General features: G+C 41.9%; 1 protein-coding gene across 3 annotated transcripts in view; it reads right to left on the reverse strand.

The window, feature by feature from the left end:
* The window catches only part of agla (amylo-alpha-1,6-glucosidase and 4-alpha-glucanotransferase a), a 124,342-nt gene that overhangs the window by 55,170 nt on the left and 53,328 nt on the right, over positions 1-15,844 (reverse strand). For all 3 annotated transcript variants that reach the window (XM_088311278.1, XM_088311277.1, XM_088311279.1), the window contains exons 18-19: positions 12,625-12,749; positions 12,422-12,534 (exon numbers count right to left, since the gene is read on the reverse strand). In XM_088311278.1, the coding sequence (XP_088167404.1) occupies positions 12,422-12,534; positions 12,625-12,749 (238 nt within the window). The remainder of the gene's footprint in view (positions 1-12,421; positions 12,535-12,624; positions 12,750-15,844) is intronic.

The following is a 15,844-nucleotide window of genomic DNA, read 5'->3' on the forward strand; positions in this document are numbered from 1 at the left end:
TCAGAGCTGGCATTTTGATAGAAGCCCCAACGGTACGATGTAACACACCAATTTTCCCAGTAAAAAAAGCGGACTCGACCAGTTGGAGAATGGTCCACGATCTCAGAGCCGTAAATGCTGCAGTAAACCAAAGAGCACCGTGTGTCCCAGACCCACACACTTTGATGAATGAGATCAAGCCCGGACAAATTTTTTTTACCGTGATTGACCTCAGCAATGCATTTTTCTCAATACCTTTACACCTTACAGCAAGGAACTGGTTTGGATTCACCTTCGAGGGGAAAAAATACACGTACACGAGACTCCCTCAAGGATATGCTGAAAGCCCAACAATCTTCTCCCAAGAACTATCCAATTGCCTCAGTACCCTTGAACTTAAAGAAACGTCACAACTATTGATTTATGTGGACGACATCCTGCTAGCAAGTCCAACGAAAGAAGAAAACCAAGAAGAAGCCACAAAACTGTGTCAACATTTGGCCAAAACGGGCAACAAAGCTTCATTGAACAAACTGCAATGGGCGCAGGAAGAAGTGGTGTTTTTGGGCCACCTGGTGACAGGACAAGGAAGGAGACTAACTGCTGACCGGAAATCAGCTATCCTGAATGCGCCAAGACCAACTACAAAAAGACAAATGATGGCGTTCTTAGGACTAGCCAATTACTGCAGGTTATGGATCCAAGATTATGCTGAAACAACGCAACCCCTACTGGACTTAATCTATACTGAAGATTTACCACTTTCAGCTACATTGACGTGGTCCGCAGCAGCTGAAGGAAGTTTCACCAAAATAAAAGAGCTGATTGCATCATCGGAAGTGATTGGATACCCCAACTATAAGAAACCCTTTACCCAAACGGTGGACTGCAAAAACGGATTCATGACGTCTGTCCTGCTGCAGCAACATGGGACATATTTGAAACCAGTAGCGTTCTACTCCAAGAAGTTGGACCCAGTAGCACAAGCTCTTCCCCATTGTGTACAATCAGTCTGTGCAGCAGCAATGGCTGTACAATCGTCAGCTGAAGTGGTGTTATTCCATCCTTTAACACTACTAGTCAGCCACTCAGTGGACATTCTACTCACTCAGACCAAGATGTCCTTTTTGTCACCAGCCAGACATCTATCATTAACTGCAGTCTTATTATCTCAACCCCACCTGACCATAAAAAGATGCAACGCATTAAATCCAGCAACTATGTTACCAACAGAAGGTGATGGGGAACCACACAGCTGTAAAGAGAAAACAGAAGAAATTTGTAAACCAAGACCGGACCTACAAGACACACCACTGAACGAAGGAGACGTGGTGTTTGTGGACGGTTCGGCAAGCTAAAACATGACAGGATCAAACATGACTGGTTATGCTGTAGTAACACAAGAGGAAATCCTCAGGGCAGAAAAATTACCGAGTAATTACTCCGCCCAAGCAGCTGAAATTGTTGCCCTAACAGAAGCGTGCAAGCTATTTAAAGGAAAACCAGTTACAATTTACACAGACAGCCAGTACGCCTTCTCAACCATTCACACTTTCGCCGCCCAATGGGAAAGAAGGGGAATGAAGACGTCAACTGGGAAAACAGTGCAACACGCCAAATTATTGAAAGAACTCTTGACAGCCATTATGCTGCCCTCCAAAGTTGCAATCTGCAAATGCAAAGCACACACATACAAAGAAGACTCAATTTCCAAAGGAAACGCTAAAACGGATAAAGCAGCTAAAGAAGCAGCACAGCAAATTTCAGCAACATTCACCACTGAAGAACAGAAAGAACCAGAAACTATTCCACGACAAGTATTGATCAACATGCAAAACATTGCACCAGAGAAAGAAAAACAACAATGGACAGCTCAAGACATTGTCAAGACAGAAGATGGACTCTATCACAAAGATGACAAACCTGTCATCCCCCGAAATCTTTTTCAAATCATAGCTAAATTGAGTCATGGGAATTCCCATGTCTCAACAGGGGGGATGATATCCATAACACAGCAAACATTTACAATACCACTAGGACTACAAACCTATTTTAAAACTTTTTGCAGGTCATGTCTAGTGTGCAGTAAACATAATGTTCAAGGGAACATAAGACCAAAAAGGGGAAAATGCCCGGCTGGGACTTACCCATTTGAAGTTGTACATATGGGTTTCATAGAATTGTCTAGGAGTGGCCCTTATAAATACTGTCTTGTGTTGGTTGACTCACTGACCAAATGGGTGGAGATTGTGCCGACAAGGCACCCTAACGCACTAACAGTTGCTAAAGCTATTTGCAAACACATAATTCCAGATCATGGCATCCCTAGGGTGCTATGGAGTGACAACGGCAGTCATTTTGTGAATGAAGTAGTTAATAAAATGGCCGCACACTTAGGCATGACACTTAAACATCACTGTGCATATCATCCACAGAGTGCAGGTTTAGTTGAAAGAACAAACGCCACAGTGAAATTAAGGTTAAAAAAGACAATGGAAGAAACAGGAAAACCGTGGCCAGAATGTTTATCTTTAGTTAAGACATACATGAGAATCACACCATCCAATACTGGTATTACGCCATTTGAAGCAGTACATGGTAGACCATTCATCCTCCCATTATGGGAAAGCCAACCTTGGTCAGACACTGAAAAAACGGCAGACCCATTGACGGAATGGCTTTGTAAGCTGTTCAAAGAGAAAAATGTGTGTAGAACAAATGATCTGCCCTCTATTCCTTTATCTCCCTTGCAGGAGTCAGTGACCCCCGGTGACCTGGTGCTGGTGAAGGTGGTGAAGCGCAAGACTTGGTCAAGCCCACGCTGGGAAGGCCCCTTCACGGTCCTGCTCACCACACCCACGGCTCTGAAAATCGCTGAGAGAGACACGTGGATCCACCAGAGTCACTGCAAAAAGGTCATCGAACTCAAGTAATGGCGACCATTGCCTTACTCCTCCTGCTGGGGGAGCTACTGATTGGATCAGCCGGAACCAGTATCCTAGGCCAAATTTGGGGCAACGACCAACAGCGTGAGAAGTGCCCCACAACAAGCAGCTCCGCCAAGGACATCCAGCCTTATACTCATTGTCTGCCACTCAGTGCGACCAAGGCCAAAATAATAATCCCTTTCGCAGGACTGAACACTTATTGCTATCGATGTCTGAAAAATAAAGGACGACCATCTGGTCCGATGAAAAAGGGAGAACATTACAGCTGGTATGAATGGTATGCAGGAGTTCCCCCACCAAATGAACTAGCCCCTGGAAGACCCAATGAAGAAGCATGGGCCTCAGTGTTCCTGTACACCTATTATCCGTTACATGTGAAGTCACACCCCCAATGGGCCATTACTCAGCAGGCCGTGGCCTACCAATCCATGTTCCCCAAAATGGTGAAGAATAACACTCACTTGATCATAGATGTCCAACCTACTTCCCTAGGTTGTACTTATTTTGTCCTCAGCCCAGTAATACTGGGCCCTGACCCCGTTTTCAAAGTCCAAGTTTGCATTCTGTTGCCCAAAACTAAACCTCAAGTAGTGGGCGGCAATCCGTACCTACCACTAGCGCAGAGACTAATCAAACCTCAAGTCGAAGAATTTGCAAAGGACAATGATGATGTTTTAGAATATTCATGGACTGACCACAGCCACGGAGAAGACATTCCACACCCACTTGCCGCCAACACTTGGTGGCGTTATGCTAACATGACAGCTAGACGACAAAACGCATCGGGTTGCTATGTTTGTTCAATCCTCCCCCATGCAGTGAGTCAACCACACCTTTATGCCACACCACTTACATATATAGATGCTTTGGGAACGATTAATGAAACCCTAAACTTACCAACCCAAGGTAGAAAACATGCTGAATTGTCAGCTTTGAAATATACAGAATTAGTAGGAGTTAGAGTAACATTAGAAAATGACCATTTAGGACAATGCCATTCAGTCGAGACTAATACATCTTGCTTTCCTGTATGTGTAAACCTTACCGGCATTAATTCTTACCCGTCAGTTGACCTTACACATTGTAATGAAATTATAGATATTCCAGCCCCAGAGGATGTAAAAACTTTGGATGGGATCTGGTGGCTATGCGGATGGAAAGCATACATCAAACTTCCTAGAAACGCCTCCACTATTTGCACACCAGTCACAGTCTCAGACCACACGTACATTATAACCACACAACCAGCCACAGATACGAATGTTAGAAGCCTCAGAACAAAAAGATTCGTGACTTTCCAGCCTCATGATCCAGTATGGGGAAGTAATGTCCCCTGGGAACATAGGTACTGGACAACTGGGGATCATTTAGCACATTCTTTGTTCCCGTCTATTGGTGTCTCTAAAGTCGCCCTTAGAGTAGAAACTATTGATTATAGATTCCAAGTATTTGTGAATGCATCCATTGACATTAATGACGCACAAAACAGAGAAATTTCAGCCTTAAGAATGATGGCTTTACAAACTAGAATGGCTGTAGATTTAGCCCTTGCACCGCAAGGTGGTGTATGTGCTTTGATCGGAGAACATTGCTGCACATACATTCCAAATGCCCCCTTTTCCCCCGGCTGGGGGATTAGGTGACGGTGACCCACTAGGAAGTTTAAGGCATTGACCAACTGGGCATGCACATGTTCCAGTGATGTCGTCTTCCTGCAGCGCGACATTTGATCAATTTATTTATATACTTTAGCATCTAATTTAATTATTTGTTGGCCTGTTTACTGCCGGTTCTTCTCTTTTCTGCCCCCTCCTTCCCCTGCTTGGGAATTAGGTGATGGGGACATGCTTTGAAGATTATGGAACTGACGAACCGGGAAGGGACCTGCTCTGCCGAAGTCGTCTTCATGCAGCGCCTTTTCTGATTTCCTTATATTTCAGCACTTCATTGAACTACTTGTTGGCCTGTTTGCTATTTCTGTTCTTTCTTTTCTGTTCCCAATTCCCCGAATTAGGTGATGGCGATTCACTTGGAAGTGGCTGTACTGAATTTACACCAACTGACTGGTACAAGATCGAAGGCTCATCTTCGGATATGCTGCCATGGATATTACGGCCCTGGATAAGGACCCACTCCACTGAAGTCATCTTCCTGCAGCGCTTCATTCAATTGACTCTTATATTATCTCATCTATTATTGCATAGCATCATTGTATGTGTCAAATGTTGCCCAGTTGGCATCCATTGCAGCCTGGTCTTCCTGGAAGGGGGATTCCCCCATCTGTGGTCCCTTCTCAAGGTTTCTCACTTTTCCCCTAATGAGGTTTTGTAAGTTTTTCCTTGCCCTCCTGGGGGTTAAGATCGGGGATGTCGATTGTGGCTATGTAAAGCCCTTTGAGACTGTCTGTGATTAAGGGCTATACAAATAAAATTGACTTGACTTGACTTGACAATTATTGATGCTATGGCCACTATGAAGAATTTAAGAGACACAATGGCCCAAGACGAAATTACCACACCCGGATGGTTGGACTGGTTGTTTTCCGGCAACTGGACGCAGGTCTTATTAAAAATCCTGCTGCCATTTGTCGGGATAATTGTGATTTTCATTCTGTTATGTGTAGTCTGTTCATGTTGTATTGTTCCTATGACAAAAAGGATGGTTAATCGCATGTTTGTTGCTCAAATGTACCATTATAACCTGATTGATGTTGAGAATGACGAATTCAAACTGGACAATGACGAACTCGAACTGGACACTGAAACCTAAATAACACATGGACCCTTTTTTGCCCCTGCCTATACGTGCACACATACACCATACACGAAGATCCGGGAGGTAAAGACGGCTGTCTTCTCCTACAACGAGGCAAGGGCCTCCACCAAGTCACCCCAGGGACAAGCTCTGCGTGGAGACAGTTTTGTTATTTTTCACTAGGCACATTGAAATGTTTTTTATATATTTGTTTTATTCCCTGATGGTCATCAGATTATAAGAATCTCGTTCCATGCCGGAAGGGAGGAGGGGAATTTTGTCCTTATTGAAGGTTTTCGCCCCTCTACGGATGACCACGCTGTTGTAGGATTTCATTATGATGATTAATCTGACTGATTTGTTTATTTTTTATAACCACCGATAGCTGCGTCAAGAGTAGCAAAAGAATAAAAAAATAAAGTCACTCGCGTTCTGCGTCGGACTCGAGGTGCATTCACTGACCACTTACGCAGTAGGAAAGTTACCAGGGGTGACTGATTCTGGCAGCCCCCCCTGGTAACTTTGCCTAGAAAAGAGGGATCCTGCTCAAATTTGCCACACATACTCAAAATGACCCAATAGGTACACATAATAAGTCACTTGATGGTTGGGGTCAATTTTTGTGATTAGAGGGGGGGTACTTATTGTGGCAGAGGCTGCCAGAATCAGTCCCCCCCTGGTAACTTTCCTACTGCGTAAGTGGTCAATGAATGCACCTCGAGTCCGACGCAGAACGCGAGTGACTTTATTTATTTTTTTGTTCTTTTGCTACTTTTGACGCGGCTATCGGTGGTTATAAAAAATAAACAAATCAGTCAATTGGAATACAATTACGTGTTCTCTAACAGGATACCACCTATGTGTATGTTGACACTTAATTTGATCTCGCTGGAAACACGATCGCCCACTTCACTCATCCTCTCCCCTTTTCATCGTGTTTTGATCACTGAAATTACTTTATGGTAGCTTCATTGATTGCGAAATTTCTTTGGTCTAACTAATGCAAATGCAGGTAATTCTCCCCGAGCCAAACGCTTACTCTACGTATTGAATTGTAGCGAATGGTGTGCTGAAAACCACACCGACTAAGACTGCCACTTTTATGGAAACCCTAGTTTAAATTACAGCAAATCAAAAACACAAACTCATACATTCTTCGTGCCTTTCAATGAAAACAAACGTAGTAACATCGCGCCGCCTTCAGTCAATGCGTGCGCGCAGGGGATAGAGATTTTGGCAGGGGGTAAGTACTTTGGCACGACACCGGCGTGCGTGAGCGGAGCGTGAGGCTGTCAGTTATGAATGAATAAATAAATAAATGAAAAATGCCACCTTTCATTTCACAGGGCACACCGGACTGCGTACCAGCAGGTAAAAGTCGAAGTAATTAAATAAATACAAAAAGAAGTAATTGAATAAATACAAAAATAATGGCAGGGGAATAAAAAAATAATACGTTTTAATAATATTTTTTTTGTTATAACATGAATTTCACTCTCTCTCTCTCTCTACCCGTATATATATATATATATATATATATATATATATATATATATATATATATATATATGTATATATATATATATATATACATATATATATATATATATATATATTTTTTTTTTAAGCATTTTTGAAGGTGTGCCGCTACTTCGCACCTATATATATTTATATATAGGTGCGAAGTATATATATATATATATATATATATATATATATATATATATATATATATATATATATACACACTTTTTTTTTTTTTTTTTTTTTGAAGGTGCAACGCTACTTCGCGGATTTTCAGTTTTCGCGGGTGGTCTCGGTCCCCATTAACCGCGATAACCGGGGGTTCACTGTATATTAATATTTGAGTTTTTGTGCATTTCGTGGATATATATTAGTGCTGTCAAGCGATTAAAATATTTAATCACAATTAATCGCATTTTCATAGTTAACTCGTAGTTAATCGCACATTTTATTAATTGTAAAAAAAAATCCCTTTATTCATTAAAAAAAATCCCTCCCAGTCAGGTTCGCAATTATATTTGTAAGATTAAGCAAAAATAATTTGAGCTTGGAGATAAAGCAGACAGTGTACTTGCTAGGCAACTAAAAGGTGTTCAGGAAGAGCGGGCAATTTATAAAATTTCGGTTAATGGGGAAGTCGTAACTGACCCATCACAGATAAATGATGTGTTCTACAATTATTTTAGGGACCTGTATATACCTCTAAGTCATTGGTGTCAAGAGAGGATATATTGGGTTTCCTGAATAAATTAGATATGCCCACTCTGAGTGAAATTGCTAAACAACAACTTGATGCTGATTTTACATTAGAAGAGATTAAAATCACTATCCAGTCATTTCCAAATGGCAAGGCTAGTTAGTGGACCTGATGGTTTTGGCATTGAATTCTATAAGGCTCACATTGAAAAACTTGCTCCACTTTTACTTCGGATGATTAACTCCTCTGTGAAAGACGGATCTTTTCCTGAGACGCTATATGATGCAAATATATGTCTTTTGTTAAAAAAAGGGAGGGACCCAACAAAATTAGCTTCTAATCGACCTCTTAGTTTACTAAATAGTGATCAGAAGATTGTTGCCAAAGTCTTGGCAAGCCGGTTGAATAAACATATCGGTAATCTGGTCCATAATGACCAAACCGGGTTTATTACGGAAAGGTTAATATCTTCAAATACTCGTAGACTTTTGAATGTACTGTACTCTAATAAATTACCATATTTTGCTGAGATCTCCTTGGATGCGCAGCAGGCTTTTGACCAAACTGAGTGGGAATATATGTTTACTGTTCTAAAAACATTTGGCTTCGGCGATAAATTTATGACTTTTGCAAGAATGCTATATGCACGACCCAGATCTTGCGTATTTACCAACATTAATAAGTCTCCTAGGATTTTATCACATTGTGGCACCAGGCAGGGTTGTTGCCTATCACCAATGTTTTTTGCTTTGGCTCTTGAACCACTCGCTATTGTCATCAGGTTTACACCCGAGATTATTGGATTTAGATACAACTCAGCTGAGTATACTATCTGTTTGTATGCTGATGATGTCATTCTAACACTTTCAGATATTAGACATTCTATTTCACCTCTTCTTGTGGTGGTTAAGGAATTTGGTCAATTCTCTGGCTTTACCGTAAATTGGGAGAAATGTGTCCTCATGCCTTTATCGGACGCTTTGGACCAAAGATTTCTGGATGAGTCACCTTTTAAAATTACGACTGAGCACTTTGAATATTTAGGAATCACAATCCCCAGGAATCCCAAGCTACTTTTCAAATTGAATTTTACAGAACTTTTGGATGAACTTAGAATTATGATTGATAAGTGGAAGTTACTTCCAATCTCTTTAATTGGGCGAGTTAATATTGTTAAAATGATTATACTCCCTAAATGTATATATCTATTCCAGAATATACCCATTTTTCTTCCGGCATCTTATTTCAAATTAGTTGACTCCATTCTTATTGCTCTTATTGCTCATTTGAGCTAATAAAGTTCCTCGCATTTCAAAATTCATCTTCAAAAACCCTCTTCAGCGGGTGGCCTTGGTCTGCCCGTATTGCGGCATTATTATTGGGCTTGCAATGCGAGGGCCTTGGTTTGCCAGAAGGATGACGATGAGGGCCAAATGCCATGCTGGCCTGCAATAAAATTTTATAACTGTGAATTTTGTACTGGTGCCTCTCTACCGTCGTTACTGTTTGGCAAATGAGACATCCCTTTGAAACGGTTTAAACATGATTTTATTTTATACAACTCAGTAAGAATTTTGAAGCAAATCAAGGGGATCTTGCACTTGCCAGATCTTTCTATATATGCACTTATATGCAAAAATGTATGCAGTTTAAACCTGCCTTATTAGATCCTGTTTTTATGCAGTGGTCTAATAGAGGTATTGTTTTAATTAAGGATCTTTACATTGATGATGGGTTTGCATCGTTTGCGCAATTAGTCTCCCACCTGGTCATTTCTTTCGGTACTTGCAGATAAGACATTTTGTGAGTTGTTCTTTAGCTCATTTTGACAAATTGTCAGGGCAACGCAATTTTTTTGAGCTTTTAAGGAAACCTCCAACCTCCAAACATTTGGTATCCCAGTTTGTCAATCTTTTTTTTAAACCGGTTTCATCAAGACAAATTAACGAGGCTTGGACAAGAGATGCAGGTGTAGGGATCTCAACTGATATGTGGGAAAGGGCTTTAGCAGGAATAAAATCTTGTTCAATAAATGCAAGGCTCCAGTTTATACAATTCAAAGTTGTACATCGTTTGCATTACTCCAAGACGAGGCTGAATAGACTTTTTCCTTCAATTCCACCAATGTGTGATAAATGTAGGGGGAGTGACGGTACATTAGTGCATTTGTTTTTTTTCTGCCCCTTGCTTGGGAATTTTTGGTCTGAGATATTTAATTTGTACACTGTTTTATATATAAGAAGGTTATGGCACCTGATGTTGTAACTGTGATATCTGGCTGCTCGGCTAATACTCAGTCATGTTCCCGTTCAGCCCAGCAAGCCATCATGTTTGGTATGATTATTGCTAAGTGGGTCATTTTGAGAGAATGGAAGTCTACTACACCGCCTAGTTTTTATAAATGGCTGAATGATATGATGTCTTGCCTATATCTTGAAGAAATTCGGTATGGCCTGTCAAACACTCATGATATATTTGGAAACATCTGGGGACCTTTTATTGATTATATCAAGCAGAAGCAGACTGTAACCTGTAACCTCTGGAGACTGATTTGTGAACTTTGCTCATTTCTTTTTGGATAATGAACTCTTCTTGTTTTTTTCTACTTTGTGGACTGAATATATTATGTTTATGTGAATATGTTTGTGCACTGGCAGTGTTTTTTTTCTTTTCTTTTTTTTGTTTGTTTTGTTTTTGTTTTTTTGTTGTTGTTTTTCTGTTTGTGATATGTTATAAAATCTGACTTAAAAAAATGAACATAAAAAATCCCTCCCATTTTTTATATCTTATGTATATAATTCAATACTTGCAAAACGTTTAATATATCAAAATTGATTTTTTTGTTTTTAATACTTTTTTTTAAAAAAATACAAAGAATAGGATTTGACTCACACAAAAAGTCACACCAAAACAGCATCTCAACAGCCTTTCTAATATAATAGTAATATAAGAAATATAAAATGCCAACAAAGTGCAAATGAAATGGGTCAAAATAATATGTATAATGGACTGTCACACCGAGGTAGTAGTGGTTATACTGAGAGAAGTCCAGTAATCACCGGTGAGCGCGACTGCTTCCGCCTTCTCCGCTTCCTGCAAGTCTTGAATGCGGGTTGCAATGGTGTATCTCGAGGACAATTCCTAAGTGCAGTCGTTGGATGCAATGCGAAGTATTTCAGCCAGACCTCTGTCCTCCGCGATGCTAACACGCAGTGGCCACCCACTTAGCTATGGCTTCGGAGTGTCTCTTTTTAGTTGATCCATCCATCGGTTATTGTCGCAAATTATCCACGGATGCCTGGGTTAGACAAGTTGCTGGAGAATTGGCATCAGCGGTGTGCTTGGCCATCAAATGGCATTTTAAACTGGACGTGCTTTAGTTCTATAAACCAATGTTCTGAAATTCCTCCCTACCCATCGAGACGTCCTACACAATGTCGACAGTGATTTCATGGGAAGTTTGGAGCTTTTGGTCCTACCTGTCGTTTGTTCGATTAAAAGTTGGGAGTACTTAATATTTTTATTTTAATTGAGTCTTATTTGAATTTTCCATTGCCTCAAAATGCCACACTCGTTTGATATCGCTAGTAAAAGTTGTTTGTAAACATCTATGCCTATAAACAGTCAGGCCGTCCTACCTGCTTGCGTCTGCATGTATTTTACTAAAATATATTTTTTTAATTATACCTATATGCATGTAAATAAGACGATCTGAAAGCACACAGGAGTACTTTGCTGACAAATTAGCCTCTGTTAGGAAGTTTCGCATGGGTAGGACATTTTGACAGATCAGGCTGTCAAAACAGCCTACGGTAGGATGATTCGTACGGTAGGACATTTGGGCAGAACACCGGCCAAAAAAATTCAACCAAAAATCTCGCAAGAGTCAGCGCTACGTCATAAGACTACATTGTTTTATGCCAAGATGAGTTTTAATCGCTCGTTAAAAATTTTTATGGCGTTCAAAGGGGATTGGATTAATCCCATTAATAACGCGTTTTTCTGACACCTCCATATTATAAATAATGCCAGAAAAATGACGATTCGGATTTGTATGCACATTCTTGCTCTTGTCCGCTGTGTCAATGGAGAAGAGATCCACACTGTATTTTTGCTTTTGTGGAGGTGATTATATGAGCTCACGTTTAATGTCAATATCCCAAATATTATGCACAACGCTATTATACTTTCACAGTTTCAAGTGGAAAAGAGTAGCAATGTGCATTTGAATCTGGGTGGCGATTTAGACAACAGAACCGACAAACCAAGCAAAATTACAATGCTGACAGTTGAGACCAAAAAAATAACAGGTCGAACTCCAAAAGGGGCATGCCAATTTGTCGTGAATCTTATCATAAATAAGCCCTTGAATCAAGTCTTTGAAGGGGGTGAATTTTAATACTGCTGTAATTTTACATGCATACCTATAAACACAGCAGTATGAGCTAAATATGTGTAGAATTTTCAATCTGGGATTACTTATTTACTGGAAATATGCAATTTTGTAGTAGACAGTTACCTGAAGGCAATGACACTTCCCGGTGTTAGTTTCTTAAAGCTGATTTCCTGTACAAACTCTGATCGACTTTTTGATGTCACACCAGCTTGGCTCACCACTGAGCTCTCCTGTAACTGTAAATGAATGCAAATATTTGTTAAAACATTAGTACTAGTGATAATTGGCATCAATATGCAACATGGACATGTAAGAATTTCATTTACTGGAATATGCTCTTTAATCTCTACAGTGTATTCAGGCATGCCATTGATGTAGTTGTCATCCTTTTTGAAACTCCCAGCATCTCTTTCCACTGTCCTTGCCTCCAACACCACCTCCTCAATTTTCCCTGCAGAGAAAAGTTGGGTAACACAAAAACACATTTTAAACAAAATTTACATCATTGAGGATATATATTCTGCCCTGAGAAAGAAAGACAAGTCAGTTGATGGCCGCAAAGTAGGAGGAAGTGATGAAATCCTCACTTGGCAAATCAGTGTGCATTAACGGCAAAGGAGGAGAAAATTATAAAGCTTCATTCTGCAAATCTGTGGGGCAGGATCCAGTCAAGTGACTCTGTGACAGCAATTGAGCAAACATGTTTCAAGTATGGAGGAGTGTCCCATCTCAGGGGGTATATTATTAGAAAGGCGCAAGTCCTCGTCCCTCGTCTGTATATGATTTGGGGTTGACAAGACAGAAGTCAATTGGAATAACATTGTTAGATGTGCCGAAACTGTCACCATGGAGAGCAATTCTCTTCCACCATGGATTACGAGGAAAGCTTGGCAACTCCACAAGCATGCTAAAGAAAAGCCAAGTAAACATGCTCAGAAAACCCTTGCAGAGTTTAGCAAACTCACGTTAGGCGAGCAAGTTATACAACGTGACAGCCAGGACGTTTAACATATGCTTAACATTCAGTTTAAACACGATGTCTGCGTCCTAAAGACTGTACATTTGCAAATATATTGTCACGAATTGGGTTGCCTGTTCTCGTGTTGACATTTGTGTTTCTCTGAGTTGTGTTGTGTCAGATTTCTGTGAATGTATCGCGCAACTCACTGGATGGGAGGTGTGTGTGCGCGAGAGAGAGAGAGACAGAGACAGAGAGACAGAGAGAGAGACAGAGGGACAGAGAGAAAGAGAGAGAGAGAGAGAGAGAGAGCTGATACTGTGCGGCAGTGTGGGGGGCCAGGGGTACCCCTCCTGAAGACTCCCAGGTACAACAGCAAGGCTAATTGGGAAGCCTTCCATGCCCAGTTTGAGCTCCTGGCCCGGGCTGGTGGGTGGTCTACTCAAGTGAAAGCCCTCCAACTGGCAATGTGTCTGACTGGTGATGCCCTGTCAAGCCTGCTACTTCTGAGTCCTGATGATAGGAGTGACTATGATGCTCTCGTGGGCGCGCTTAAAAGACGTTTTGGAATTTGCACTACAGCCAGTCTGCTCCACTCTGAATTGTGCAGCCGACAAAGGCGTCTTGGGGAGTCTGTCACGGACCTTGCCAACGACGCTGGTTGGTTCACCGCACCTATGCCCATATGCCTCCATCCATTGAAGGTGAATTGCCCCGCGACCATTTTCTGCAGGCACTTCAACCAGGCGAACTGCATGCACGGACACTGCTGGCTCACCCCAAGTCCCTTTTGGAAGCTGTGGAGCATCAGAGAAGGAGATGCTGTGTGTTTCGCCCCTGGTGACCATTGTGGATGATTCGCCGAGAGTGAGGGCTGCAAACGGAGCAGTGTTGGACGCGACTACACCCGCCTGGGCAGAGGAGCTGACGCAGCTGGTTCGGGCAGCCTCGCTTCGAGGAGGACGGTGGTTCAGGCCTCAGCAGAGGATCTGCTGGGGCTGTGGTCAGCCAGGGCACTTGGTCCCGGAGTGCCCTCAGATGACGCCAAACCAAGGAAAAGAGACGGACGGGGACCGCATGATCGGGATAATGCGGATTCCTAGGATGGTGCCCCGACATGATACGAGCGACACAACAGCACCACTACTCAAAGACGGGGGGGACATCATGCCCAGTGGGTGGGGTTGATGGACAATTAGAACAACTGGTGGTACAGGGTCAGACTTGGGTGGAGGACTGCTGGTACACTCTGTTGACTGTAGACGGGGTGAACTGTTATGCACGAGTGGACACGGGTTCTTTGGCATATATATATATACATATATATACACATATATACACACATATATATATACATATATATACACATATATATATACATATTGTCGTGTTTGTACCTTTCGGTGCGATGGCGATGCGTAGGTAGACAGAGTCACACGACAAGGAATCTTCTCTCGTCAACTTTACTTGCCTCCAGTAACAATGAAGTCACAATCACAGCTGTTATCGTTGGAGATGATACACTGTGTTGTGTCGGTCTCTAGCTCGGCACAGACAGCGTTTGAGCAGTGTCCATGCAGTGAGCCGCGAGTACCATACAACAAGATCAATCTTTCATCTAACAGTCTCGCGATCATAAACGGTAGTCATAACATCGCGTTGCATTCACTGACCAAACATAGGCTGGGAAAAACCAAAGCACAATAGCACTGCATAGACCTAGGCCCTTTAACAAGTTAACTGCACTACACTACCCCCCCTTTAGGAATACTGAGTCCCTTCAGTATAGGTAATGTAGGCAAAACGTAAAAAAATAAGTAATTATAATAACCAGAACACACATTAGTCTTAAGTGCAAACAGTGAGCTGTCAACACAACTTTGGATTAGTGCAACTTGGAATCAAGATCTGTATCTTTCTGGTCTATTAACCAGATGACCACTGGATGTATTAACAGTCTTTGTCAATGGGTTTTTATCACCTCGTCTTCGTCCTTGTTGACACTCTGGAGCGCTGGCCTGAGATACCGCAGATGGATCATCGGACTCCTCACTTGAACCCGCGGTTGTACCGCCTGGATCGTCTGGCAGTGGCAGAACTGGCACCAAGGGAATGTCCTCTGCGTTGGCTTGGATGTCAGGGTCTTGACACCGCTGTAGCATTTTACTTCTTTGCCGTGAAATCCAGACAGGTATAACTTCACTGTCATATGGCTTGAGTCTGTCATGATGCATTATGGTGCTACGCTTGGGACCTTGGATCTCATACAGAACCGGACCTCGCCGTGCAGAAACAATCAGGGGACCCTTCCATAGGGCTTGGAGCTTTGGACTTAGACCCTTCTTTTTCATATTGTCCTTCACGAACACTAGGTCTCCAAGACTGTACGAATGTTCTCGAGCACTGAGATCGTACACTTTTTTCTGTCGCTCCTGTGCAGAGCGAAGGTGCTCTCTCGCCATGCTGTGGGCTTCTTTCAAAGCTTCTTCCAGGTTGTAGAGGAAATCTGATACATCCAGTGGATTGGCTTTGAGTCTTGCGGTACCAGACAGGATATCTTGTGGTTGGTGAACCTCTCTGCCAAGCAA

This window comes from Idiotropiscis lumnitzeri, chromosome 12, assembly GCF_059441095.1.
Source record: "Idiotropiscis lumnitzeri isolate Australia: NSW breed Sydney's pygmy pipehorse chromosome 12, RoL_Ilum_1.0, whole genome shotgun sequence".
Lineage (NCBI taxonomy): Eukaryota > Metazoa > Chordata > Actinopteri > Syngnathiformes > Syngnathidae > Idiotropiscis > Idiotropiscis lumnitzeri.